This window comes from Zootoca vivipara, chromosome 14 (genome assembly GCF_963506605.1).
Source record: "Zootoca vivipara chromosome 14, rZooViv1.1, whole genome shotgun sequence".
NCBI classification, from domain to species: domain Eukaryota; kingdom Metazoa; phylum Chordata; class Lepidosauria; order Squamata; family Lacertidae; genus Zootoca; species Zootoca vivipara.
In genome coordinates, this window is record NC_083289.1 from 46,125,084 (window position 1) to 46,151,218 (window position 26,135).

Here is a 26,135-nt window from a genome sequence, read left to right on the forward strand (position 1 = left end):
GTTTTGAGTTGCCATTTCTGGTTTGGTTTGTTTTTTTTTAAAAAAAGATACATATGTTTTTAGAAAACAAAACAGGCAGGCTGAGTGAGCCTTGCAGGACCCCTTTGCTGGAGCCACGATGCCCTCACTAATCTTCTGTGACACCGCCACTGAGTCACAGTGCAAGGGGTAGCAGCCTCTGGCTTGTCTCATGCTCCTGGCCTCCAAGCAAGGTTGAGTTGGCTGGTTCAGGGAGTTAGATGGAATTCCTTGGCACTACGCAGACTGCCAGCTACTGCGGACCTCGGAAAAGCTGCCTGCTTCCAGAGGTGGCCCCAACCACCATCAGCCAGGACAGCTACCAGTCTTATTACCTGCCAGGCTACCGCTACCTGAACTCATGGCGCCCCAGCTTGTTCTACAAAGTGTCCGCCTTCCGGCCCAATGATGAGGGAGCGGGGCGCCTCTGCGCCCCACTGCGGCCTCCCACCATCCTGCCGTCAGTGCGGTCCTCCTTGTTCGCTCGCTACAGCCCCCACGACTGGTACAAAGCCAACCAGCTCCAGATCAAAGGCTCGGAGGCTTACCGGCACTGGGCCGGGAGACTGAACGCCGACACCGGGAGGCTGGTACAGGACAAAGACCAGCTGACACGGCAGCAGCAGGAAGACTCCGGGAAGAATATCGGGCAGAGGCTAGCGGACATCGATTTCTGGAGGTCCGAGCTGACCTATGAACTCGAACGGCTGCTGTCCGACACCCGCTTGTTGGACACAGCCAAGAGGCGCCTGGAATGTGCTGCGGATGAAGCCCAGGGGCCACTGCAGGTATAATAATAATAATAATAATAATAATAATAATAATAATAATATTTGCACGCCGCCTATCTGGTTGGATTGCCCCACTGGGCAGCTTCCAGCATATATGAAAACACAGCGAAATATGAAACATTAAAATCTTCCCTATACAGGGCTGCCTTCAGATGCCTACAGAAGGTTGTATCGTTGGTTCTTCTCTTTGACATCTGACAGGAGGGCATTCCACAAGGCGGGTGCCACCACCGAGAAGGCCCTCTTCCTGGTTCCCTGTAACCTCACTTCTCGCAAGTGAGGGAACGGCCAGAAGGCCCTCGGAGCTGGACCTCAGGGTCTGGGCTGAACAACAGGGGTGTTCTTAACTTCCTTAACACTCTTGGTTTGGTATGTAACTGTGCTGAGAAGCCATTTGGCTTTCTCCTGGGCAACCTCTGTGGCCAAAGTGGTGGTTCGCCCTCCCTCCCTCAGTGGAACCATTCCCTGTTTCTAATATCAAAACAGCACGACTCCTGGATCTTCAAAACGGCAGTCATGCTGCAAAGCCTTTGGAAGTACTGTAATTTGTTGCTTGTTTCCAGGGCTTTATTTCAACTCAGTTCCGGCACCTCTCAGATGGGTGCCATGGCCATTGTAAGAAAGGAGGGAGGTTGTTCATGGTGAATTCTGTCACCTCTTTGTCTAGAAAAATAGCACTGCTCGTTTCCAACATTCTGATACCTTACCTTTCCATAAAACCGCAATCAAGGCAATCAGCAGAAACGAGATAACCAACAAATCAAGCATGAGTAAGAAACCACCACACCACTAAAAACAATAATAATCTAAAAGCAATGATCTAGATCAGCAATGTCCAACCTGTAGACCGCCATGGTGCTCCTGGTCGATTGCAGGAGTAATAAAAGTGATCACCCGGTTTCTCCTTAGGGATTGCTGTGCGCCCCTCCGCCGGCGCTGCTTAGAACGGTTGTATTTGCTGCGCTGGCGGCAGAGTGGGGAAAGGAGGGAGTGCCCCCCCCCAAAAGCTCAACAACTCTGGTGCCTTTCCCTAAAAAAAGCTCAAGAACTATGGGCAATGACAATAGGCACTGCCAGTTTTATTATACTTGAAGTAGATCGCAGCCTCTATAGAGTTGGTCATGCCTGATCTAGATGGTCACAAGCAACTGCAGTCAAATCTTGTTTAAAAACGCCATCCAGAACAGGTCCACTGAGATAAAGCCATTTGTAGTCACGTAACACAGCACCCCAGGGACGCGGGTGGCACTGTGGTCTAAACCACAGAGCCTAGGGCTTGCCGATCAGAAGGTCGGCGGTTCGAATCCCTGCAACGGGGTGAGCTCCCGTTGCTCGGTCCCAGCTTCTGCCCACCTAGCAGTTCGAAAGCACATCAAAGTGCAAGTAGATAAATAGGTACTGCTCTGGCAGGAAGGTAAACAGCGTTTCCGTGTGCTGATCTGGTTTGCCAGAAGCTGCTTAGTCATGCTGGCCACATGACCCGGAAGCTGTCTGAGAACAAACGCCGGCTCCCTTGGCCTATAGAGCGAGATGAGCACCGCAACCCAAGAGTCGTCCGCGACTGGACCATTAATGATCAGGGGTACCTTTACCTTTAACACGGCACCCCAGACCCACTTTGCACAGGGCAAGGGGGAGATTTGAATTGAGTGTTCCTTCAACTAAGCTGGCTTTCTGCCATTCATGGAGAGAGATGTCACTTTCCCCTTCGTCTGCAATATGTGCCGGTGGGCAGGAATGCTGAGGATGGGGTGCCCACCAGTGGTAGCTGGCAGAAAGCCTCCAGATGGGGTGTATATCCAGAGGTGGGTGTGGGGCTGGACCAGCCTGAGATCTGTGGGATCTTGGATCCCAATCTCCCTGCCACTGAGCGACACTGTCGGACACCGATTTGCTGCGCCAGCTCCAGGCTCCCAAAGCAATCCTACTGTCCCCTCTCTGCTCTGCCGCTTCATAAAGTACCACTGTGGATGTGTGTAGGTTTGGATTGCACCCTCAGGTTGTTGCAGCGAGAACGACAAATAATATTAGGGGCACACGGAAGAAAACGGACGAGAATCACTTAACCAGCCCTGTTGCTGGAAGCCCTGAGCAAAGACAACTGAAGAACTGTTTCTAAACTATCTTCAAAGACAGCCCCATGTGGCCTTGCAAGATGCTTTGTCTGTGCGCTCGAGGATCGCTTCCTTAACCCGACTGTTGAGAACTTTTGGTTTCGGAACAAAAAAGCGTGCAAGCTTCCCTAAAGCTGTAGAAAAGAACACACAACACACAGGTCCCAAAATTCAGAGAGTAAAAGGCAGGCTTTGTTGGACAGTGACGTGCAGCGGTTAGGGCTGGTAGCACCCTTGCCCTGACTCTTCCTAGTCCGGTCTTGCTTTGAGTCTAAAACTGGCCACAAGGTGGTGTACTAGCCTCTCTTTTCAAACAGATGCGGCTAAGTTTTCTTTTGGGTAGAGCAGCCAAGACAGGTTGCAAGTCCCCTTCAAGCCTGACAGGGGACAAAGCCGCTTCTGGCAAACCAGAGCAGCACATGGAAACGCCGTTTACCTTCCCGCTGTAGCGGTTCCTATTTATCTACTTGCATTTTGACCTGCTTTCGAACTGCTAGGTTGGCAGGAGCTGGGACTGAGCAACGGGAGCTCACCCCGTCGCGGGGATTCGAACCGCTGACCTTCTGATCAGCAAGCCCTAGGCTCAGTGGTTTAACCCACAGTGCCACCTGGGTCCCCTGTATCGGGCTAGGGTACTGCTTGGCAAAAACAGCATACAAACATTTGTATTGGGGGAATTGGTTTGCAAAAATCTGTGCATTAGGCAAAATTGCGTACAAAAATAAATAAATGTGGCGATTAGGAGAAATTCATACCACAACACAGACGAATTCTCACGAAGACCTTTTAAAACAAATGAATTGCAAACTGATGTGGAAATGTGGGGACCTGATTGCTGGCTCATTGCTGAAGTGCCTGGAATGTCTGTTGGACAAACCTGAAGATGTACAATTCTTCCCTAAGCGTCACCACTTAATATTAAGGCCAGATATGGAAGAGGAAAATAAACATTAATTGTGAATTTTCAGGGGGGGGGGATGCATGTAGACAAGTATTTAAATAAATATATATATTAAAAGGTATCTCCCTGAAAAATACATATTTTGATTCTTCTTCTTTTTTGAGATGACAGCAGCATTGGGGCATCTAGGAAGTGTAAAAGTCATTGGATACATAACTAGCAGTGCCATACCAACCATATCTGTCTGCTGAGTAATAAGTCTCAAAGGTTTTGGACGGATTGGGAGTAAATTTATTGAATATGTAAAAAAAGTATTGCAAAGATTTGAAAATACTGACAGGTTTGACATAATGCCGGCAATCATCAATATAAAAATCTCTGACCATAATAATCATAGGGAGAGTATAAGGCAAAAGGGACAGAGGTAAATGTAGGAAAGCGAAATAAAGAGGATACAGTACAGGAAAAAACCAATGTAGAGAAGGAAGGAAGTCACAGGCTCGGCAGAGCACCAGTTTAGGTTGACAAATTGTAAAAAATAAGATGTATATATGTATTTCTGTATTTATTGTGGGTTTTTTCTTTATGTATGTATGTTATTTTTCCTTCTTTTTCTTTTTTCTATTGTTTTTGTTTGTTTCTACATTATTGCAAAATAATTTTATTTTTTTAAAAAGAGTAATAAGTCTCGTTGATGGGGTTTACTCCCAGATAAGTAGGGTTAGGCTTGCAGCCTCAGCGCTGTTCTACACCTCAGTTTGGGGAAGGGTGGGTCAAATAGTTTTTTGTGTGTCAAAATTAACAACAACAAAAAAAGTAAAATTCCTTGTGTGTCCTTAGGCTGACCCAGAGGGGGGGAAAGTCCAGTAATTTAGCCGCTAATGGGTCTCCTAATTGCCATTTTGATCATCCAGCGCTTTGGGTCCTAGCAACAAATCAACATCCATTCATCCACATGGTTTAGTTACAGGTTAACCATTCACAGATAAAATTTGGAACAGTTTTCTTCCTCTATTAGGAGATTGAATGCGGGAAAAGAAAAACACCTTGCAATGTTTTCCCAAAGACTCCCCACGAGTCTTTACCCCTCTGAAGGAGTTATCTGAACCCCTGGTTTTCTTGTGTGCTTTCAGGTGGCTTTGGAATGCTTATACAATCGGGAGAAACGGATGGGGATCGACTTGGTCCATGATGACGTGGAAAAGAATCTCATCCAGGTACAGCAAGCCTTGCCGGCTTTGGGGAATGAGTTTGCAGAAGGCAGCCAGAAATAGCACTCGAGACACGTGTTCCGTTTTCTTGATAAAACCCATTTCTTGGTTTCTCCCTTGGCTCTATATCTTGCTCAGGGAAGTCCAAGTTTGACCTGAAACTTCAGAGCAGCATTGTCCAGCCTCTGGGTCAACAACCCGCAAGTGGATTCATGAAGCCTGGGCGAGTGGATCGGGGGATTTAGGAGTAAGCCCAAAACAATTATGGCTTGTGACTTAGGGCTTTTTGTTTTGTCGGCATATGGTCGTGCTGTGTTTACACTTGTCACCAAACAGAAGAAATGCTAGTGTCTTGCATCTTAAGACCTGGGAACCGCGATCTGGTGGCAGAGAAGACCTAAGGTCCAAAATTAATATGGTAAAAAATCATAGGAATAAGCCAAGCACAATTTGAACCTAAAGCCAGACTATAGTACATAGAAGGAGATAGTTGTGTTCCTTAATTATTTTTATTTTTTAAAAGCTCAAGAGATGTACATCACAGGTATACCCTGGGAAAAGCCAAGGCCAGGTTTTAAAGCTTTTTCCCTATCGCCAAAGTGCATTTAAATTCCTTTTTTTGGGGGGGGGGTTGTGCATTGTTACTCGGAAGTCTAAAGTTTAGCTGGATTAGATTCTTTTCAGCATTATGCTATTTTCACGCCAGAAACAGGTTTAGGAAAACTGGCCCAAACCAAAACTGACATAAAATTTACAGTGGTACCTCGGGTTACAGACGCTTCAGGTTACAGACTCTGCTAACCCAGAAATAGTACCCCGGGTTAAGAACTTTGCTTCAGGATGAGAACAGAAATCGCACGGTTGCGGTGCAGTGGCAGCGGGAGTCCTCATTAGCTAAAGTGGTACCTCAGGTTAAGAACGGTTTCAGGTTAAGAATGGACCTCCAGAACAAATTAAGTTCTTAACCGGAGTTAGTCCATTAAAGCAAAAATCAAAACATATTTAAAAAACTTAATTTAAGGACAAATGATTTATGGATGGAGAACTTGGACTCGTTTTATCACATTTGAGATGTGCTATCCTCCCTCAATGGGCATTTATTTTTATTGCGTTTCTATCCTACCAAGATGTTCAAGGTGGCACATGTCTTTAAACCTCTTTTGCTGCCTTGATGCACAGCTGTAGTGGGGGAGGAATCCTGTGTGTCTCAATTCAAACTGTAGAATCAAACTGCCTGGTTCAGGAATTTTTTGACTAGCTTTCAACAAATCACTCATTCGTGCTAAGATCCCTACTGAGGAAGACATGTGTGGGAAGCAACTTTTGTAGTACGAGAAGCAGAATGCAATCAGAAATCTGTTCACGTTCCCATTGCTCACCAGTCCCCTGATTTCTGGGGTCTGGGGACAAATTTGGAAATGTACAAAACTGTCATGGGTACCACGAAACACAGGTGCTCAACATACCCCCTTCAAAGCACAGGCAAGACATCTCCAGCCTGGGAAGGAAACAAAACACAAACTTAAAGAACCAGGCAATCCCTCTCCCCAAGAAAGCAACAACATCCCAACCAAACAACAGCAACAATGGGAAGGGCAGGGAGGCTTGGTGGATGTTGAGAATGTCCGATAAAGGATGCTCTTTCAGCCTGCATTTTTGCAGGATCAATGACAGCAGGTGTCTATTTTCCATTACAGGAGGTTGATCTGATCAGAGCATGCCAAGAAAGAATGAGGAAGCTTGCAGAAAGGATTGAACAACAAATTAAGTAAGTTTTTAAACACACACACACACACACACACACACACACAAAATACACATGGCCTTTAAAGGTGGTCGGTGAGTTGGGCATTTGCGATGTCTCAGCCACAGTTAGAGCTCAGCAGCCTTTGCCTCGAGAAATCCTCCTTTAGTGTATAGTTCTCCAATGGACAGCCATCAGTTCTCAACAGCAAAAGCCCTTTAACCTTCCTGGGTTGCCCGACCATCTGGAATGGACCCAGAATTCACAACACTACCCAGGAAGTCACACCCAACCCTCAAAGGGAGGAACGGCAAAAGTTTCCTTGCTGCTAAAAAACGGAAGCATAATTGTTGGTACTACTGGGTTTTTCTTTAACCTCACCCCCCATGGGGTTTCTATAACTTCAGCAGCAGGCAGAAATCCAACTGGTAAGGCATTTACTGGCAATAATATTGATGAATCTTCCTTACCTTTTCAGATTCTGCCTGGTAAAAGGCACATTCCGCCCATATTTTCAGCTGAAATCCACAGCTTGCATAGCTGCCAAGTTATCCCTTTTTTTAAGGGATTTTCCCTGATGCTGAATAGGCTTCCTCGCGAGAAAAGGGAAAACTTGGCAGCTATGACAGCTTGTTTCCACGGTTTTTGAATGTGGAAATGGAATTTCCAAGACTTCTTCTTTCTTGCAAAATGCTTTAAAATTGTAAATATGCTGCTATAACAGAAATCCTCATCCTCCTACATAGTGTTAACAGAGATGCCCAACATGCTCTCGAGAGGGACCTTGGAGACAAGAACTCTGCCCATTTCATCGATGAGAAGTGCTATAACCTGAGGAACACTTCCGACAGCATCAATTTCTACCACGGAGTGGAAAAAATAGATGGAACGTAAGTCTGGGGCACTCTGCTTATAATAGCCATTACTAGAGTGGGTTATTGAGCATGCTGGTTATATGGCAGGCACCAAGCCCGCACCTCTTAAAATCCAAGTGCGAAAGCAATCCTAATAAACAGAAAGTAAACTTCCTGGATTTCCAAATATGAGCAGTTGTACCTATTGTACAAAGCTTCAGAGGGGGGAAGGCCACAACATTTTTGCTTCCAAGTGGATACACTTAGTGTGTTTGTGAATTCGGCCTTTGAACATGCAGAAATTTTTATACAAAATCCTTTTGTATAATTACAAATTGTATGATGTCATGGATATATAAATTTCTTTTTTTAAAAAAAGCACGTAATTTATTTTGAGTAGTGTCCCACAGCACCCTGGAACACTGGACGTCGTGCCAGTTTATTAAGCAGTAACCTGATTCTTATACCTTGCAGAGTGACGGTCCCCGAAACGTGGGCCAAGTTTAGCGATGACAACATCCGGTATTCACAAAACGCACGTGCTAACACAGCCACCCTCTGCAACGAAGCAGACCACACCCTGGAAACCACTTCCGACGATATGTGGAGGCAGTGGACAAACACGAATTTAGCCTTTGACGCCCGCATTTCGGAAATAGCGGACTCCAAGAACCAGCTGCAGGCACAGCTGGCCAAGGTAGGAGGGCATTGGTCTTCAAGAGGCTGGGCGGGTTAAGCAGAGACTTCTCTGCTGTGTGCTGGGGATGGAAGAGACTTCAGGTGGAAATGGAGGCAGGAGTGGAAATTGCGTGGGTCCAGAATGGAAACCAAACCAGTGAATACCACCAATATTTCCCAACACGAAACTGCCCAGCTGCTATGATCCTTTGTTTTGGTGGCCCTAGAGCTCTCCCACCTCTTTTCCCTAGCTGTATAAACACACCTCCTTTCACTAGCTGTAAAAAATGTAGTATAAGCATGGACAACTGGGAAACACTAGCCTGTGAGCGCTCCAATTGGAGAAAAGCCTTTACCAAAGGTGTCATGGGCTTTGAAGACGCTCAAACTCAGGACGCAAGGGAGAAAGGTGCTAAGAGGAAGGCACGCTTGGCAAATCCACACCGTGATCAACTCCTGCCCAGAAAACTATGTCCCCACTGTGGAAGGATGTGTGGATCCAGAATTGGCCTCCACAGTCACTTACGGACTCACTGTTAAAACCGTGTTTATGGAAGACAATCTTACTCAGCTACGAGGGATCACAGAAGAAGAAGAAGAAGAAGAAGAAGAAGAAGAAGAAGAAGAAGAAGAAGAAGAAGAAGAAGAAGAAGAAGAAGAAGAAGAAGAAGAAGAAGAAGAAGAAGAAGAAGAAGAGAGCTCTCCCACATCTTTTCCCTAGCTGGGCAAACTCTAGCTAGGTTTTGGGAAGGAGGAGGGAAACTCTAGGACTCACTTACCGGGCTTTGGGAAGGCAGCATGAAGGCTGGAGAGGGCAGCCAAAAGAGGCCTTGAGGGCCATGACCAAGGATTCTCCTACCATGTTGCAGTGGGGGGCAGCTGTCCTAGATGATAACTTTTGAAGGCTGCTATGTTTGGCAGGGTGGGTGCCGTCCTTTCAGTTGAGTGAGCTGGCCTTGTGGATTCGTCAGCTCAGGGATGTGTAGACCACCCAAGCTGCACTGTGATGTCACCATGCCACAGAACCCGGACAAGACTCAACAATGGGCAGTCATAAAAGGCATGAGCACGGGAAATGTGGCAAGCAACACTAAGGTTGGGTAGCACGGGCTTGACATGAAAAGGAGGTGTGGCTATCATATCCTCTGCTCCATCTTTGCTCCCAGTGTGGGAGAGGAGGCACATAGAATTGGAATGGGACCCTGGGGGTGTCATCTAGTGCAACCCCCTGTAATGGAGGAATATGCAGCTGATCCTTACGGGGATCGAACTTGCATCCTTGACGTTATCGGCACCATGTTTCTAACCAACTGAGCTCTCCAGGCTCAGTGAATTGCGACAGCACGACAGTGAATTGCTGGTTTCAAGTAAAACTTGTTCAGTATTGGCCATGATTTTGACGCTGTTTCTCTAAGGCAAAGACACAGAATTATAGATTCATAGAAGGGACCCCACAAGCCATCTATTTCCACCCCCTGCTGCAATGCAGGAATCACAGCTAAAGCATCCCTAGCAGATGGCCATCCAACCTCTGCTTAAAAACCTCCAAGGAGGAAGAGTCCAGCACCTTTTAAGAGAGTCCGTTCCACTGTCAAATGGCTCTTACTATCAGAAAGTTCTTCCTAATGATTAGTCAGAATCTTCTTTCTTTTGATTCGGGTCCATTGGTTCAGTTCCTACTGCCCTGGCCAACAGAAAATATCCTTGCTCCACCTTCCATGTGATAGCTCTTCATATATTTGAAAATAGTTATCATGCCACCTCTCAGTCTTCTCTTTTCCAGGCTAAACATACCCAGCACTCTCAAGTGTAAAGTCATCAGGCTTGGTTTCCAGATCTTTGATAATCTTGTGTCACCCAATATTGACTCTTATTACCTATATTCAATGAGCATCTCCCCCCATTAAAAAAAAACCCTTCCTGTTTTAAAAAACGTTTTTGTGCGCAGGAGGGAGAAGGTTAAAACAAATCACGACAAATGTCGCAGGAACTGTGGATGCCGTATAACCTTCCTGCAAAGTTGGTGCAAAAAATTAAATACACCTCGATGGAATTAATAGCTAGATCAACTGGAAGTGAGAAAGCATGAATACCGAGTCAAAGCGCCACAGGTGCCATTTCTGGAAGAGGCTCCTTGGTGCAAATTGCCTCTGCAATCTGTATGCCGCGAATACGAAGATTATATTTTATGCATAACAAGCCCATTTAATGAGACAATATATAGAATCACCAAGCAAGATGCATGGACTCTGTAACACTGGTGGATATATTTATGTGTTTTGTTTTCAATTTTTATAGTTGCTACAGTCATTGTTCTCTTAAAAACAATCAACAAAAAATAGCACAGTTGAAACAACGAAGCCATGGATTGTTGGGAGTGGGAGAGCCCAGGCCAGCAGCATTCTTTAACCTCCCTCATCTCGAATACCACTTGACACATTTTAGCCACCCAATTTGAATGCCAAATTTGCTAGGTGGTTCCTTAGTCACACTGAGGACGCACCCCTTTTGTGTATGCATGACGCTACAGCTCTTGCTCCGTGTGGAATTTTGTATAAGGTGAACGCTTGTGTACAGGGGGTGGGGAACAACAGAACGAGAGAGGGAGAGAGAGAGAGAGAAGAAAGCTTCTGGAAACAGCGGTGGGATGGGGGTGATTGGGAGCTCCAGCAGCGGCAGGCAGTAAGGAAGGAGGAGTCTGCCTTATCCGCAGGCAGAAGCTGCAGATCCACTCCAGCCTTTTTCTTATGCCTGCACCTGTCTCTGCCTCGTGGCTCTGTCTGCATCTGAGCTCCCTTGGCCACCTTTTGTAGAGAGAGATATTGGGGGCATACCTGCCATGTTCCTCTCTGAAAAATAAGGGACCGGACCGAAATTAGCATACCGGAAGTAGTGCGGCTGCCATTTTGGAACTGGGCGGAGCATGCTCAGAAGTGACTTTTGACGTTGCTGTGCCCAGTTCCAAAATGGCTGCCGCACCAGAAGTCGCACTGCAGCCATTTTGGAACTGGGCAGAGCAGCATCAAAAGTCGCTTCTGAGCATGCTCCGCCCAGTTCCAAAATGGCCACCGCGCCAGAATAAACCGGGGAAAAAACAAAAAAATCCGTTTTTTCGGCTGGGGACAGCTGGAAAAACGGGGGTTTCCCGGGGAAAACAGGAGACTTGGCAGATATGATTGGGGGGTGAGAAGTTGCTTTTGAGATGCACAAGCAAAGAGGAGGAGGCATTGCACCCTCAGCCCTCTCCAGATCTGCCCTGCCTCTTGAAATCTTGGCACGGGTCTTTTTCTCTGAAGTTAAAATCTCCTGTTTCGGCTTCTTGACCCCTCTTGTTCTGGTCGTTTTGTTTGCTTCCCCCCACCCCACCCCCTTTTTTTACCTCTTTCTTGCTCGCCTTGTCGTTTTTCGACCTCCCTTCTTCCTTCGTTGAAATAATACAAACCAAAAACAAAATATCCTGGGTGTACACCTCAATGAAATGTGCTGCACTCACCCATTGCAGAATATTTTAAAACGAGGGGCATTACCATAAAAATTGACTGCAAGTTGCACTTTGTCCCTGCCTACGATGGAGGTGTGGTGGTGGGGATTTGCAGAAATGGTGAAGAATGCCAGAGGGCAGACTCGTACTTATTCTCGGCAAAAGATGGGTGTACGGTTGGCAGCTATATATATATGAACTGATCTCCACCCAGCCTCTGGAGTGTGTGCTTGTGTGTGTGTGTGTGTGAGAGAGAGAGAGAGAGAGAGAGAGATTTGCTTCCTAATTCTCGGAATATAGCCACAAAACAATGTAGTTTGGTGCAATAGAATCTGGTGACTTCCCCCACCAATCCGTTCAAGTCCTTTCAAGTGATGCAAGTTTAATCTGGACCAATGTGTAAATCACAGTGTGCAATCCAAGGCCACTTGTAGCAAGTTTCTGCCAGGTGTTAAGGGTAGTTCCTCTACAGAGCAAGTCCCTGTCCCTCTCCCAGCTTCTCCCCGATTCTTATTTATACTTTCAAAGCGGGGGGAAAAGGAAGAAGACAGGAGACAGCAGCCAGGAAGGCAGGATGGCCTTAAAACCAAACATACTATTAAACTCCGAGTTGTGGGTTAAAAGACGAGGCGGTGTTTGCTTTGGGAGTTCACATAAAGGTTCGAACAATATTTTGTTTCGGAGGCTGCCAAGGGAGGAGATTCCTGGCTCCGTTATCAGTTATCCTCTTCCTCTGGGGGCACCATCTGGCAGGAAGGTCTCCTGCAGAAGCCCCATGGGAACAAACCGGTCCTTTGCAAGAGGGCCAAAAAGGCGGACATATCTGCGATTCTGAATTAGGGACGGGGGAGAGATTTGACGCGGTTCACATCTAATCTCAAATCTGCCGAACTCGTCTGAGTTTGAACCAAAACGCAGCCCCCTTTTGAAACTTGTATTTCCCCGAATTTTGCAATGTAAAGTAAAATAAGGTGGGCCGTGGAACATTTAAAAGCATCTTAAACAATGGAGCTAAAACCATAAAACTTAACTAAAAGCTGGAGGGCTTGATTCATGCTGCCGTGGTGGTTGCCATCCACGCAGATTTCCCATTCCGATGTTCAGTAGTACCTTGGTTCTCGAACTTAATCCATGCCGGGAGTCTGCTTGACTCCCAAAACCATTCAAAAACCAAGGCGTGGCTTCCGATCGGCTTCCGAAAAATGCTCACAAACCGGAACACTTACTTTCAGGTTTGCGGTGTTCGAGCGCCAATTTGTTCGACAATTAAGCTGTCTGAAAACCAAGGTACCACTGTATTCTCCTGCCCCCATCCCCCCCAGGCACATTTCTTTCCAAAGAAGCCCTAAGAAAGAAATACTTCCCATTCGAATGGCCCCAGGTGTCAGGGACTGGACTGGACTGAGGAATGGTGGTGACACAGATTTACAACAGTGGTTTGCAGAAGGTCAAAGCTCAGAGACTGCAGAAGGGAGAAGTTGGGAAATATTGGGAGAGGGGCAGGAGGAGGAATAAGCACCAGGGGAGAGGCAGCTGACAGACTCAGTGTCTTTAGACAGCATTCCTGATGCCCCCCCCGGACCCAGTGGGCATTGAGAGTAGGAGAACAGAAAGCTCAAAGGCAGAAAGCACAGATCAGCTGGCGCAGGGGTGATGTAGAATAGGAGAAGACGGAGGGGGCGGGACTTTACTTGGAGCAACACCATTGTCTAAGTTGACATTTCTACGTCTCTCTCTGTGACTATTGAATAAAAAACTTGGTAAGAACTCTTCTCGTTTATCTGCTTCTTGGCTGGATTCCCTGAAGCCTGACACCAGAGGACGGTGGCGAATGTCGCATCAGTCAAGGAGGTAGAAAGCACTGTGGGGGAGGGGGGGAGCGAAACAACCCTATCATTTTCTTCTCCTCCTTCTCCTTTCAGACACTGCAAGAAATCTTTCAGACAGAAAATACAATAATGTTGCTGGAAAGAGCCATAATGGCTAAGGAGAGCCCACTCAAGGTGGCCCAGACACGCCTTGAAGCCCGAACATGGCGACCAAATATGGAGTTGTGCCGGGACGTACCCCAGTACAAGTGAGTGAGCCCCCCCCCCATCTCCCGCCCTCCAGATATTGCCGGCTGAAGGGCTACCACATTCCAGATCTATTTGCTGGTGATGCAAATCGCATCGAGGATTATTAGTGTTACAGGATTCGGGGAGTTGGTTTGGATGCCGTCTTTGAACTCCCTTTTGCTTCTATTTCTACAAGATGGAATTCTGTAATCAGCGTTTCTCTAACTTGGGTCCCCTCCACCTTTTGTGGAACGACAACTTCTATCATCCCTAGCTAGCAGCAGCGGAGCAAGCCAATTGGGCGCCTGGGGTGGCCAGCTGCCTGCAGGGTGGGGTGACCTGGGGCAGGACCATACCTGCCAAGTTGCTGTCAGAGAAATAAGGGACCGGGCGGAAATAGCAGACCGGAAGTAGCGCTGCCGCCATTTTGGAACTGGGCAGAGCATGCTCAGAAGTGACTTTTGATGCTGTTTGCCCAGTTCCAAAATGGCGGTCGCACTACAGCCATTTTGGAACTGGGCAAAGCAGCATCAAAAGTCGCTTCTGAGCATGCTCCGCCCGGTTCCAAAATGGCTGCCACGCCAGAATAAACCGGGAAAAAACAAAAAAAATTCAGCTAGGAACAGCTGGAAAAACGGGGATTTCCCGGGGAAAACGGGAGACTTGGCAGCTATGGGCAGGACGCTCTGCGGGGCCTCTGAGGAGTCTGCCTGCCTCCTCCCACTCAGCTGCCCTACAGCTGAGGGGGAGGCAGTAGGCGGACCATTTGGGGCAGCGCAGATCCTGTGGGTGCCCAAGCCACTGCGTCACTCCCAGGAGAGATGGGTGGCTCAGGTGCACTGCAGGCCCCGTGGTGAGTGCCGCCTGGCATTTTGTCAGCCGCCTCAGTGGTGACATTCGGGGCACGCCGCCCCCCGCCCCCCATTCCTCCTCCCCTAGCTAGCAGGAGCTGTGGTATGAACTGTAGTCCAGCAGCAGCTAGGGACCTGTGTTTGAGAAACACAGTGCCGGTAGAAGTGGTCAAACCAGTTGGTGGTCCCTAGTGAAGTCTCCTAGACCTCTGTTTACATGACTTAAGGACACCATCACCCACCAGCTTTATTGCAGGAATATTATGCAAGATGTCCTTGATGCAAGGGCCCTGTCCATACTGCTGTTTGTCCTGTGATTTCTCATCATTTCTCATCCCACTGCTTTCCCATGGTTTATGGCTGAATTGGAACACATGCCAATATACAGAAAACCCCTATTTGTTCCAATTCAGCAGCAAACCGTGGGTTTTCCCAGGGAAAGGGGCAGGACCAAAAGAAAGAAGAGTTTGGACCCCTGGCTAAGAAATCATGGGATAAACGGGAGTGTGGATGGGCCCAATAATAATGGTGGATTTATTCTGCTTTATGTTTGTTATGCAACGCTTCCAAATATGCTAGTAGATTATTACTGTCTGGACGAGCTATAGCGTAACAAAAGTGGAACATGAATAAACCAGAATATTTGCGCAATAAAAAGTTATGGGACTTCGGCAAGAAGTTGCAGGAGTTGGAGTGGTTGGAAATGAAGCAGTGTGATTGCTCCAAAACTTTTGCAGGTGCAGAAGTCGCCCTTCCCTGCCAACTTTTAAACGCCTGCTGAGAGCTTTTTTATTCTGCCAGGCCAGTGCAGGCAATTAAGAACACATCCTTTCACAATGGCTAGTTAATGCCTGCTTTAAACCTTCTTTATGATGTTTATTGTACAATTTTATGATTACTGTAAACTGCTGTGATATATAGAAGCATATAAAGATCTTTATCAATAAATATAAATAAATAGTATTGAAGGGGTGATCGTGTACGACTGCCCCGATAGCTCCATGAGTGTTTCTCTGTGCATTTCATAGAATAGTGTTGTGGACTATACTTTGCTCCTCACAGAACTACGGTTCCCAGGGGCACCCTCAGCAAACTACAGTTCCCAGGATTCTTTGTTGTGGGAGAAATCCTCCGCTTTGGCGTGGGTGTGACTGTTGTAGGCTACATCTCCCATCATCCCTGATGATGATGATGATGATGATAATTTATTATTTATTCTTCATCCCCAGCCACTCTGGGCGGCTTCCAACAGAATATTAAAATATAATAATCTATTAAACTTTAAAAGCTTCCCTAAACAGGGCTGCCTTCAGATACCTTTTAAAAGTCTGGTAGTTGTTTTTCTCTTTCACATCTGGTGGGAGGGTGTTCCACAGGGCGGGTGCCACTACCGAGAAGGCCCTCTGCCTGGTTCCCTGTAACTTGTCTTCTCGCAGTGAGGGAACTGCCAGAAGGCCCTCGGTGCTGGACTTCAGTGTCCGGGCAGAACGATGGGGGTGGAGACGCTTCCTGACCATTGGCCATGCTGGTTGGAGCTGATGGGAGTTGAAATCCAATGATATACAGATGGCACCACAATGTTGGCTAACCGTGTCCTATGTTTCTTCAATGCTTCTGTTCCATTTCTCTTTGGGTTTTTTTTTCTAGTTACAAAGGGGCCCAGTGTACATCCCCACCCTGTTTTCCCTTCTCATAAAGTTGGGAGATACAGGATGTTTTGACACCAGGCGCTGGCAGCCTATCGTGTTAAGGGTCGGAGAAGCTCTTTGCCGAAATCGTTTTTTCGAAGCCACCCTCCCCCTCCAAAAAAGAGAGAGAGAGTTGACTCATCTTTTCCTAGTGCACCTGTATGAGCCTCAGTGAGTGGGAGTGATAAAATCTCCAGCAGCACAAAGCATTTTACAGGATCTGGCTAAGCATCAAAGGGGTTTTATAGCAGAGTTGCAAACACAGCATCTGCTCCGTCCTCTGCAAGAGCAGGGACAAAAAAGAGAGAGAAGAAAAGAAGTGTCACACCGGCACACAATAGGAACTCGGCAAGCAGGCTTGTTATATTGAGCTTTGGTCCAGCTAGCTCAGTATTCTCTACACTGACTGGCAGAAGCTCTCCAAGGTTTCAGAAAAATAATAATACTGTAATAATTGTAGGGCACCCATCTGTGGCTTCTAACAGATATAAAAAGATATTAAAAAGGTAAAGGGACCCTGACCATTAGGTCCAGTCGTGACCGACTCTGGGGTTGCGCGCTCATCTCGCATTATTGGCCGAGGGAGCTGGTGTATAGCTTCCGGGTCATGTGGCCAGCATGACAAAGCCGCTTTTGGCAAACCAGAGCAGCACACTGAAACGCCGTTTACCTTCCCGCTGTAGCGGTTCCTATTTATCTACTTGCATTTTGACGTGCTTTTGAACTGCTAGGTTGGCAGGAGGTGGGACCGAGCAACGGGAGCTCACCCCGTCACAGGGATTCGAACCGCTGACCTTCTGATCAGCAAGCCCTAGGCTCAGTGGATTAACCCACAGTGCCACCTGGGTCCCCATAAAAAGATATTACAGTGCTTTTATATCTGTTGGAAGCCGGGCCCAGCATGACTGGGGCAACCCAGTCAGATTGGTGGCTTATTATCATAATTACAGTCGTACCTTGGAAGTCGAACGGAATCCGTTCCGGAAGTCCGTCCGACTTCCAAAATGCCCAGAAACCAAAGCCTGGCTTCTGATTGGCTGCAGGAAGCTCCATACCCTCCAACGTTTCTCTGATGAAAATAGGGACGTCCTAAGGAAAAGCGGGACATTCCGGGATCAAATCAGAAATGGGGACGGTTTCTGTAAATCTGAGACTGTCCCTGGAAAATAGGGACACTTGGAGGTTCTGTTATTATTTATAGGGAAGGGCTGCAGGGCTCTGATCTGGCAGCACAGCCTGTGTTTGATGTTTTATCGTGTTTTTAATATTCTGTTGGGAGCTGCCCGGAGTGGCTGGGGAAGCCCAGCCAGATGGGCGGGGTATAAATAAATAAATAAGGGCTGGATTTAGGTTTGATGAGGCCCTAAGCTACTGAAGGTAATGTCCAGCTGTCCTTTGTCAACAACAAATTGTCGCTGTTTTGTTGTTGTTGAATATAGGCTATATGGTAATTGATGGACCTAATAGGTATCTCAAGCCATTTGCACATGTTGCCATGCTACCATTCCATGCAGAATGTAGGCACCCTATATATAGAAAGGAGCAAACCAGTGATATTTTAGGGAGCAGGCTAGCAGGCGGGGCCCATGACTTACACCATAGGAGCCTACACAACACAAAACACTGTTGCTGTATGTCGGTTTTTCTGATTTGTTTTTTTTATCTTATATTTTGGAAATGTACAACCAGTTCTTTTTTTCCTTTAATTTTTTTTTGGGGGGCCCCAAGAGAGTGGGGCCCTAAGCTACAGCTTGTTTAGCTCATACGTAAATCCGGCAGGGGTTATTATTCTGGGTTGCTGATGTCACGTTTAGGCGGAAGCCGGTGTTTGGTTCATTCGCCCCGTCCTTCAAGGATTTGCAAACCGCTCCCCCCACAAATGTTTCTGAGGCTCTGAGTATCTGTGTCTCTCTCTCCCCCCCCCCCAATTTCAGACTGGTGAACGAGGTTTACACCATCGACGACACGCTTCAGACCCTGAAACTGCGCCTGCGCGAGGCTCACGACACCCTCCAGCTGCTGATCCTCAACAAGTCCAAGCTGGAGCACGACTTGCTGGTGAAAGCCAACTCCCTTTTCATCGACAAAGAGAAGTGCATGGGGATGAGGAAGACCTTCCCCAGCACCCCCCGCCTGGTCGGCTACACCTGAGCTTGCCCGCCGACCTCTGCTCTGACATAAAAGGTTTGCAAATGATGGGAGACCGTTCTGCTCGTTTCATTGCTATTTTTTCCCCCCTTTTTGTTTCCTCCATTAGCCAGCTTGACAAAGGAAAAAAAAGAGAGGAAAGAAATTGGATGGCAATAAAGCATAAGAGAAACCAAACCGGAGAAAAAAGGGTTGCGGGTTTTTGTTGCTGGGGGGGAAATGCGAGGTGGGGGGAGGGGTCTCTTGCTGTGGGAGGAGCTACAGTGCACGCAATGCATCCTGGGAAAGAACTGGGCACTGGGGCTCACCTTTCTGTCCTAGAATCATAGAGTTGGAAGAGACCACAAGGGCCATCCAGTCCAACCCCCTGCCAAGCAGGAAACACCATCAAAGCATTCTTGGTGTTTCCTGCTTGGCAGGGGGCTGGCAAGCCCAACTGCCTCCTCAGCTTCCGGGCTCTTTGATCAAAGAAAGGGCATTTGGGACGCGACAAGAGGCAACGCCACCTGTGCGGTGCAGATTTTTGAAGTCCCAGCTTCATTTTTTTATTTGGTTATTTTGGCAGAATCTAGACACATATTTTAAAAACCGCTGTGAAAATGCTTTTTTAAGCGGAGTTTAAAAAATATACAGTGGTCCCTTGGTTTTTGAACATCTCCATTGACGAATGTTTCGGAACTCAAACGTCATAAACCCGGAAGTAAATGCTTCCATTTTCGAATGTGCCTCGGAAGTTGAATGGCTTCCGCTGAGGTACCGCTGTGTTTTTCTCAATTTTCTCAATTAAATTTGCAGGCCACCTTTTGCGCCTCGGTTTTCGAACGTTTCAGAACTCTTCTGGAAGGGATTATGTTCGAAAACCGAGGTACCGCTGTATATTGAATTTGCCATTAACTCACCATCACCATCTAGTGACACATTTGTATAATGCTTGGCAAACCCTCACTGTGATCAGCTCCTGCCCTATGGGAACCTATGTCCCCTATGGAAGGATGTGTGGATCCAGAATTGGCCCCCACAGTCACTTACAGATTCACTGTTAACACCGTTTTCATGGAAGACAATCTTACTTGGCTACGAGGGATCATGAAAGAAATAAGAAATTTGTATAATGCACTCAAAACATACTTAAAATGTTATACTTGCAGCTGTATAGTCAAGTCCTTTGTTGTATTATTACATTTCTACCTCTCCTTTCCTCCAAGGAGATCAAGGCAGTGTTCATGGTTTTTCCGCTCCCATTTTCATCCTCGCAACAATCCTGCGAGGTAGGCTAGGTTGAGAGACGGTGGTTATATCCACAACATACATTTAAAGTGCATTGCTTTCCCCCAAAGAGTTCTGGGGGCTGTAGTTTGCCCTGCACAGAGCTAGAATTCCATCACCCTTGACAAACTACAGTTCCCAGCATTCTTTGGGGAGTACGCCATGTGCTTTAAATGGATGGTTTGGATGTGAGCAGCGAATGGCCTAAGGCTATCCAATGAGCTTCATCTCTGAGATTTGGATGCTGGTCTTCCAGATCACAGTCCACTGGGTGCGAATTAAAGGATTTTTAGCAAGAAAAGAATTGTGGAACATTTGGAAATTGAATATTTTAATGTGATCACATATGGACACGGATGGAAGAACTTACTATTAGCATGGAGGCGGGAATTATTGGGGGTAAAGTTGACATTAAAGGGGGGAAAACATGGATGACATTTATTAATAATAAAATCAACTATGGTGTTTTCCAAGATGGATGGTTTATTGAGCATCCATCAGGATTTGTTTGCATGAAGTTTACGGAGAGATTGTATAACATTGGCTCTCTGCTGAGCTTTGATTCTGGTTTGTGTGTGTGGCAATTCCCCATCCCTTTAGTTACTGCCAAAAGACCAGTTTTGTGGGGAAGTTTATTAGATGCACAAAAGCACCGAAACCCGCTGGTTCTGCCAATGTGCGGTTGATTCCCACCCATAAATAGCAAGAATCAGGAGGCGCCCCCTTTGAGTCTGCCCAGACAAAGTGCAGAAAGCAATGTCGTCTTCCAAGACTTGTTTTCATGCCTGCGACGGGGCGTGCAGAAACACAGAGCAATTCAGCGCTTACCTCCCTCCCCTCCCCTCCCCCCGCCCCCGTTCTGATCTAAAGGCAGCGCAGAGCAAAAAGTCAAATCCTTATATGTCACGCAGGAACATACTCACAGGGAACCTGTCATTAGATCATTGTTTCCTCCAGTGCCCTGTTGAAAGAGACTCTCTTGCCCCAGGCCTCCACCTCCGAGTCTCTATATATAGCCTTACTTTCATTTCTAAAACCGTCTGTTTTAAATTTCTGAAAAGAGATGCTGTGCTGGGCCTCCGCCAAGTTCAGATACTGCGCATTCCAAACTTACAGTGCAAATGGATTCCATAATGTTACAAAAGTGTGGGTGGCAGCAAAATTCCAAGGGGTTCCCGGCACTCGCCCAGGGTTTGTGTTCCTTTGGAGAATTTAGACACGGCGGGGACTGTCGTAGTTTTAAGAAATATGGTTTATTCGCCTGTTTGCACCTTCAGGCTGCATGGAGGGAGTCCAGATCTTACATAATGGTCATTTCGAGAGGAGCTGGTCCTCCCACAGCTGGGCAGCCCTGGAGTCCAAGGCATCTCTGCCAGTCAGCTCTGCAGCCAGCCTGCCCAAAGTGGACCCCAGGAAAAAAAGTCAGAAATGAAATCATTATAACAAAAGAGAGGGGTAAACGCTATGTAAGGTCACCAAGAAATTTTCTTTGCTCTCCAGCGCCCTCTGGTGTTGCATGTTTATAATGCATTCAAAGCACTTTTTTTTTTACTAATGTGTTGAGTCCCCAGTCCTTTCCAGAACACCTTGCTCCAGATACTCTCTTTTCCTGTGAACCCCCAGTCTTTGTTCACACTTCAAGGGAAGCCGGGGAGGACAGTTCTCCTGCCTTGCCAATGGCCCTCAATTGTTTCTTGATGGCCCTAGCTTGGCCAGGTCATTTTGCATAGGCTAGCCCAAGAATTCCTCTGCAGCTTGTATTTCTCCCTTCATATCCCAAATAATCAAAATCGTGGCATTTATTAATCTCTAGGGTTTAGGGGGTCCTACCTCCCACCCCCCAAATCGACAACAATATGCTTGGGGAGCAGTGACGACTTATTTTGCTGGGAACCACTGCAAAGTCAAACTCTCTCCCTCTCTACCCCCATATTTGTAGGGTCATCTTAAGGCATGAGTAGGGATGGAAAGATGGAAAGATCTGCCATTTTTGGTTCTCTCAGTTTCTCCTTGTGTCGACCCTTTAACCACCCCCAGATAAATTCAGACAAGACTCAAATTTTAGGTTTGGTTTTTGGCAGAATTTAGGCCACAACTTTATTGATTACAATCAAGTGAGTGGTTGCATAGGCTCTGGTTCGACTAGCTCCCTGCACTCTTGCAGGCAGCGCTGACCCAGGGCACACTATAGGTCAGCCTTGGGTGAACACCCGGCAAAGTGGAAAGCGGGGTCAAGCCAGTCCACCAGCCAGGTGCCCCCTTGGACCCTGGCTCTGGGCACAACCCCTCTCAGGGTTGACCAACCAAGAGTCCCAGGATTCCTTTAACGGAATACCCATCGCATAGGGATGTCCAGACCGCTCTGCACACCCTTATAACCTGAACCAGAGCCTATCCGCAACCTTACAAGTTGTGACGATTTGCTAACACAAATCTTGACCTTTAAAGCCCTTCACGGCGTAGGACCCTCGTACCTACGGGACCGCCTCTCCCGGTATGCCCCACGGAGGACCTTAAGGTCCGTAAATAGCAAGGCCCTAAGGAAGTCAGATTAGCCTCAACCAGAGACAGGGCCTTTTCAACATTGGCTCCGGCCTGGTGGAACGCTTTGTCTCGTGAGACCAGGGCCCTGCGGGATTTGATTTCTTTCCGCAGGGCCTGTAAGACAGAGTTGTTCCGCCTGGCCTTTGGCCTGGAATCAACTTGAACCCCTCCACCTTTTTCCTTTTCTGATGAGGCTGCATTTTAAATGTTGTATTTAATCTTGTTTTTAAGCTGTATTTTAATTAACTGTTTTATATTTGATGTTAGCTGCCCTGAGCCCGGCCCTGGCTGGGGAGGGCAGGGTATAAATATTTATTATTATTATTATTAACATGTGCCCTCTGGTTAGGGAGGACCTGATTTGCCAGTCTTAAATTAATTTCCCCATATTTCTGCAGCAGTTTGTTTTTAAAATCCTCCTGAAATCATTCGGCGTTTCTCCTATGCGGTTTTGACTCACTTGTACGTATGGATTTTTTGCAAGAAATTTCTCCCAATGTAATTTCTGACGTGTTCGTTTCTGTATACATTTCCCCACAAATGCACACCTTTGATTTGGGTGGCGAACTGCATCACAAAGTTTGGATAAGCGCAAGTTGTGGAGGATGACTGTGTTTCGCTTCTTATCTGGTTTCAAGAAAGGCAAATCGGATAAATCCATCACAAAATGCGAACAGAATCAAGTCCCCACCTCCTTCTTTACAACTTACCCTATTGGCATGAATATAAGCCTCTCTCTTTTTTTTCCAAATTCCGACCGTGAAAAGTTAAAAGTGTGGCTTAAATTCGCGACCTTACAAAAATTGGCTTTTATGTTATCGCTGCTGAAACAGACACACAGTAAAACGGAACGGGTGTGAGTTCCTGCGGAACTTTAAGGGAGCAGCTTATATTTGGGTATTGTATTTTTCCTTCCCCCCCCCCCCCTGAATTTTACAGGTGTGGCTTATATTCAGGTGTGGCTTATTTTTATATGCGACAACTGTGGCAGGAACTTTAAAACCTCAAAACTGGAAGTCTGGAGAAATACCAGCGAAAGAACAATGGCAAGAAAAATGGATGAACCACACAGAGTTAGCAAAGTTAACAGACAAATTGCATGAAAAAAGATAACAGTGACTTCAAAAAGGAATGGGAGCTGTTTGCAACCTATTTGCAGAAACAACAAAAAGAAATGGGCTCCTTGGCAGGATTTGAATAAACTTTTACAATTTTACTGAGTTTAAACATGGAAGACGACATTGTAACAACACCTAATAGTATATATATATATATATATATATATATATATATATATATATATACACACACACACACACACGCAGAATATAACTGCAGAATATAACAAACAATGTGACAAACCAGAAGAGGAAGTTGAGGGAAGTCGGGTGGGGAGGGAGAAGATTGTAAATGTAACGGTAAGGTAGGATTGGATAACTGGTATGTGATATATGGAGTTTGCAATTATAAAACCCCAATAAAAATTTATTATATATATTAAAAAATCGGGTGTGGCTTATATTCAGGCCAAAATGGTACACCGGCGACCAGCTCAACACCTGAAATTGCCATCTCAGCATAGCTGCCAAGTTCTCCCTTTTTAAAAGGGAAATTCCATTATGCTGAATAGGCTTCCTCGTGAGAAAAGGGAAAACTTGGCAGCTATGCATCTCAGCTGCAGCCAAAGGAGTATCACCTGGCTTGGTGTACCCTATGATCCTGTGGCATTTGTAAGCACACAATCCTGAACTATTGTGTTGTCGTCGTTGTCGTCCCTGGACTCAAAGGGCCGTTTCATCACCTCCCCCCCTTCCAAAAACAAGGCAATCTTTACAGGATTAGTTTCCTTCTGAGGGCGAAATCCCGGAGACTCTTATGGTGCCTGCTCATTAATCTATTTGCAAATATTCAGGCTGAGCCCTGTGATGCCACTTCAAACAGTTGTGGCTTCCCTCAAAGGATCCTGGGAGCTGTAGTTTGGCACTGAGAGTTGTTCGGAGACACCCACACCCGGAGTTCCCTTCACAGAGCTGCAATTCCCCAAGTTCCCTGGAAAGAGGGCTTGATCGATAAACCACACTGAGTATCGTACCTCCGTGAGAAGCAAAGGGGGTCTACGAACAACTCTCGGCGCTGTTGGCAAACTACAGCTCCCAGAATTCTTTGAGGGAAGCCACAGCTGTTTCAAGTGGTTCGATACTGTTTTTTAATGTGCAGGGCAGACAGGAGCTTGAGTAGATGGAATAGGAAGAAGGGAGGACCAGACCGACAAGACAAATGGTGTCCAGGCCTGGTGAATAATAGGCTGAGAGGGTCTGTGACCCACCCTGGAGGCCTCAGGCTCAAGAGGCTTCCCCAAGCAGCATGCTATAACGTGTGGGAAGGGGAGTGGGAGAGGACACTGCAGCCATGAGGACTAGAAACTTCTTTTGCAGGGTTTTCATTTTTTAAATAAACACTTTGGCAAGTTTGTTTCCCCACCAACATGAACACAAAAAATGTCCAGAGTATTTCATGAGGAGTTTCATATCTACACCTACAGCAAAATAGCCTCTGATTCCTTCTAATCCTTCTGATTAATGACTCAACACAGATGGCACAGCGATGTGCGTGCATGCACACTCACACATTCGAGTTTGATTAGGTTACAACCGGGGATGGGCAAACATGTCCATTTCAGTTTTTCTCCATTTGCCATTTTCCCAGTTTCAGGTTCAGTTCTCCACATCCCCAAATCAGTTTGCCTCCCCCCCTGAAGAAAAGACTTCGTGGAAATTCACCGGCATGCTGGCGAACATTTTCCCTAGAATATACACCTTTTTGCAAAGGAATTCTGCCCGATCTACTGCATCTTGGCATGTTACTTCCGGTATAACAGATTCATTTTTGCACACGGTGCTTGGCTGGAGAACTGCGTTGCAAAATTAGGTAAAAGGATGGCTGTGTTTCAGAAAGCATGAGATAGATAGGTTGGCTTTTAAGCATGAATTAAATCCAGTTTCTCTCCCAGTCCCCAGTCAAGTCTGGATCATGCAGGCAAAGCCTCCCAGTGCTTCTTGCAACTAGCGACCCGTCCAGGTTTAGCCAAGCAGTGCCATTGCGAGATGGCCTTCAGATATAGTGTTTGCGGACTGCTGTTTCTTCCATAATCTGGCCGCATTCTTTCCCTTCCTCAGCAATGTCAGGGTCTGAGCGGAGGACAAAGTGGCATTTTGTTCCCCTTTCTGGAACAAGTAGTCACTTTGCGGCCACGTGGGGCAAGGAAGGAGGGAAAGGCACAAAATAAGCAATTAAGATTCCTCTTAATGTTGTCAGACTTCCTGCATACAGAACATTCTTCTAAGGTTTGCAGAGCTAACACCCATTCGATGCAAGCGAAATCTTCTGGAACGTGGAGAGCTGGTAGCCAGGCTCCCCCTGTCCCCAGTCGCTTGCCAAATACCTCACACCTCTGTGCAAAAAAAGATAAATCCAACCTACCATCTGCAGCGTGGTCACAGGGAGTCAGACCATTGATCCTCACAGCCCCATTCGGCTGCTGCATTCTAGTTTTAGAAGCAGCCTTCTTCTAAGATCTCAGGAAGGTGTCCACCATCTTTAAGATTTATCCATGGTACTTATGCTAATGTGGTGCTGTGGTTAAACCCCTGAGCCTAGGGCTTGCTGATCAGAAGGTTGGCAGTTCGAATCCCTGTGACGGGGTGAGCTCCCGTTGCTTGGTCCCAGCTCCTGCCAACCTAGCAGTTCGAAAGCACGTCAAAATGCAAGTAGATAAATAGGAACCGCTAC

The 26,135-nt window shown here is 46.7% G+C and overlaps 1 protein-coding gene across 2 annotated transcripts; it reads left to right on the top strand.

The window, feature by feature from the left end:
- Positions 1-202: 202 nt before the first annotated feature.
- On the top strand, positions 203-22,036 carry TEKT5 (tektin 5). 2 transcript variants are annotated; one of them, XM_035131489.2, is made up of 8 exons: positions 203-806; positions 4,958-5,041; positions 6,733-6,803; positions 7,526-7,669; positions 8,108-8,330; positions 13,715-13,869; positions 18,323-18,572; positions 21,080-22,036. In XM_035131489.2, the coding sequence occupies exons 1-7, from the start codon at positions 240-242 to the stop codon at positions 18,537-18,539; spliced, it is 1,461 nt and encodes a 486-aa protein (XP_034987380.1). In that variant the 5' UTR covers positions 203-239; the 3' UTR covers positions 18,540-18,572; positions 21,080-22,036. The 2 variants fall into 2 exon arrangements, with proteins under 2 accessions (XP_034987380.1, XP_034987379.1); XM_035131488.2 differs by lacking the exon at positions 21,080-22,036 and having other exon boundaries at positions 18,323-18,741.
- The last annotated feature ends 4,099 nt before the right edge of the window (positions 22,037-26,135 follow it).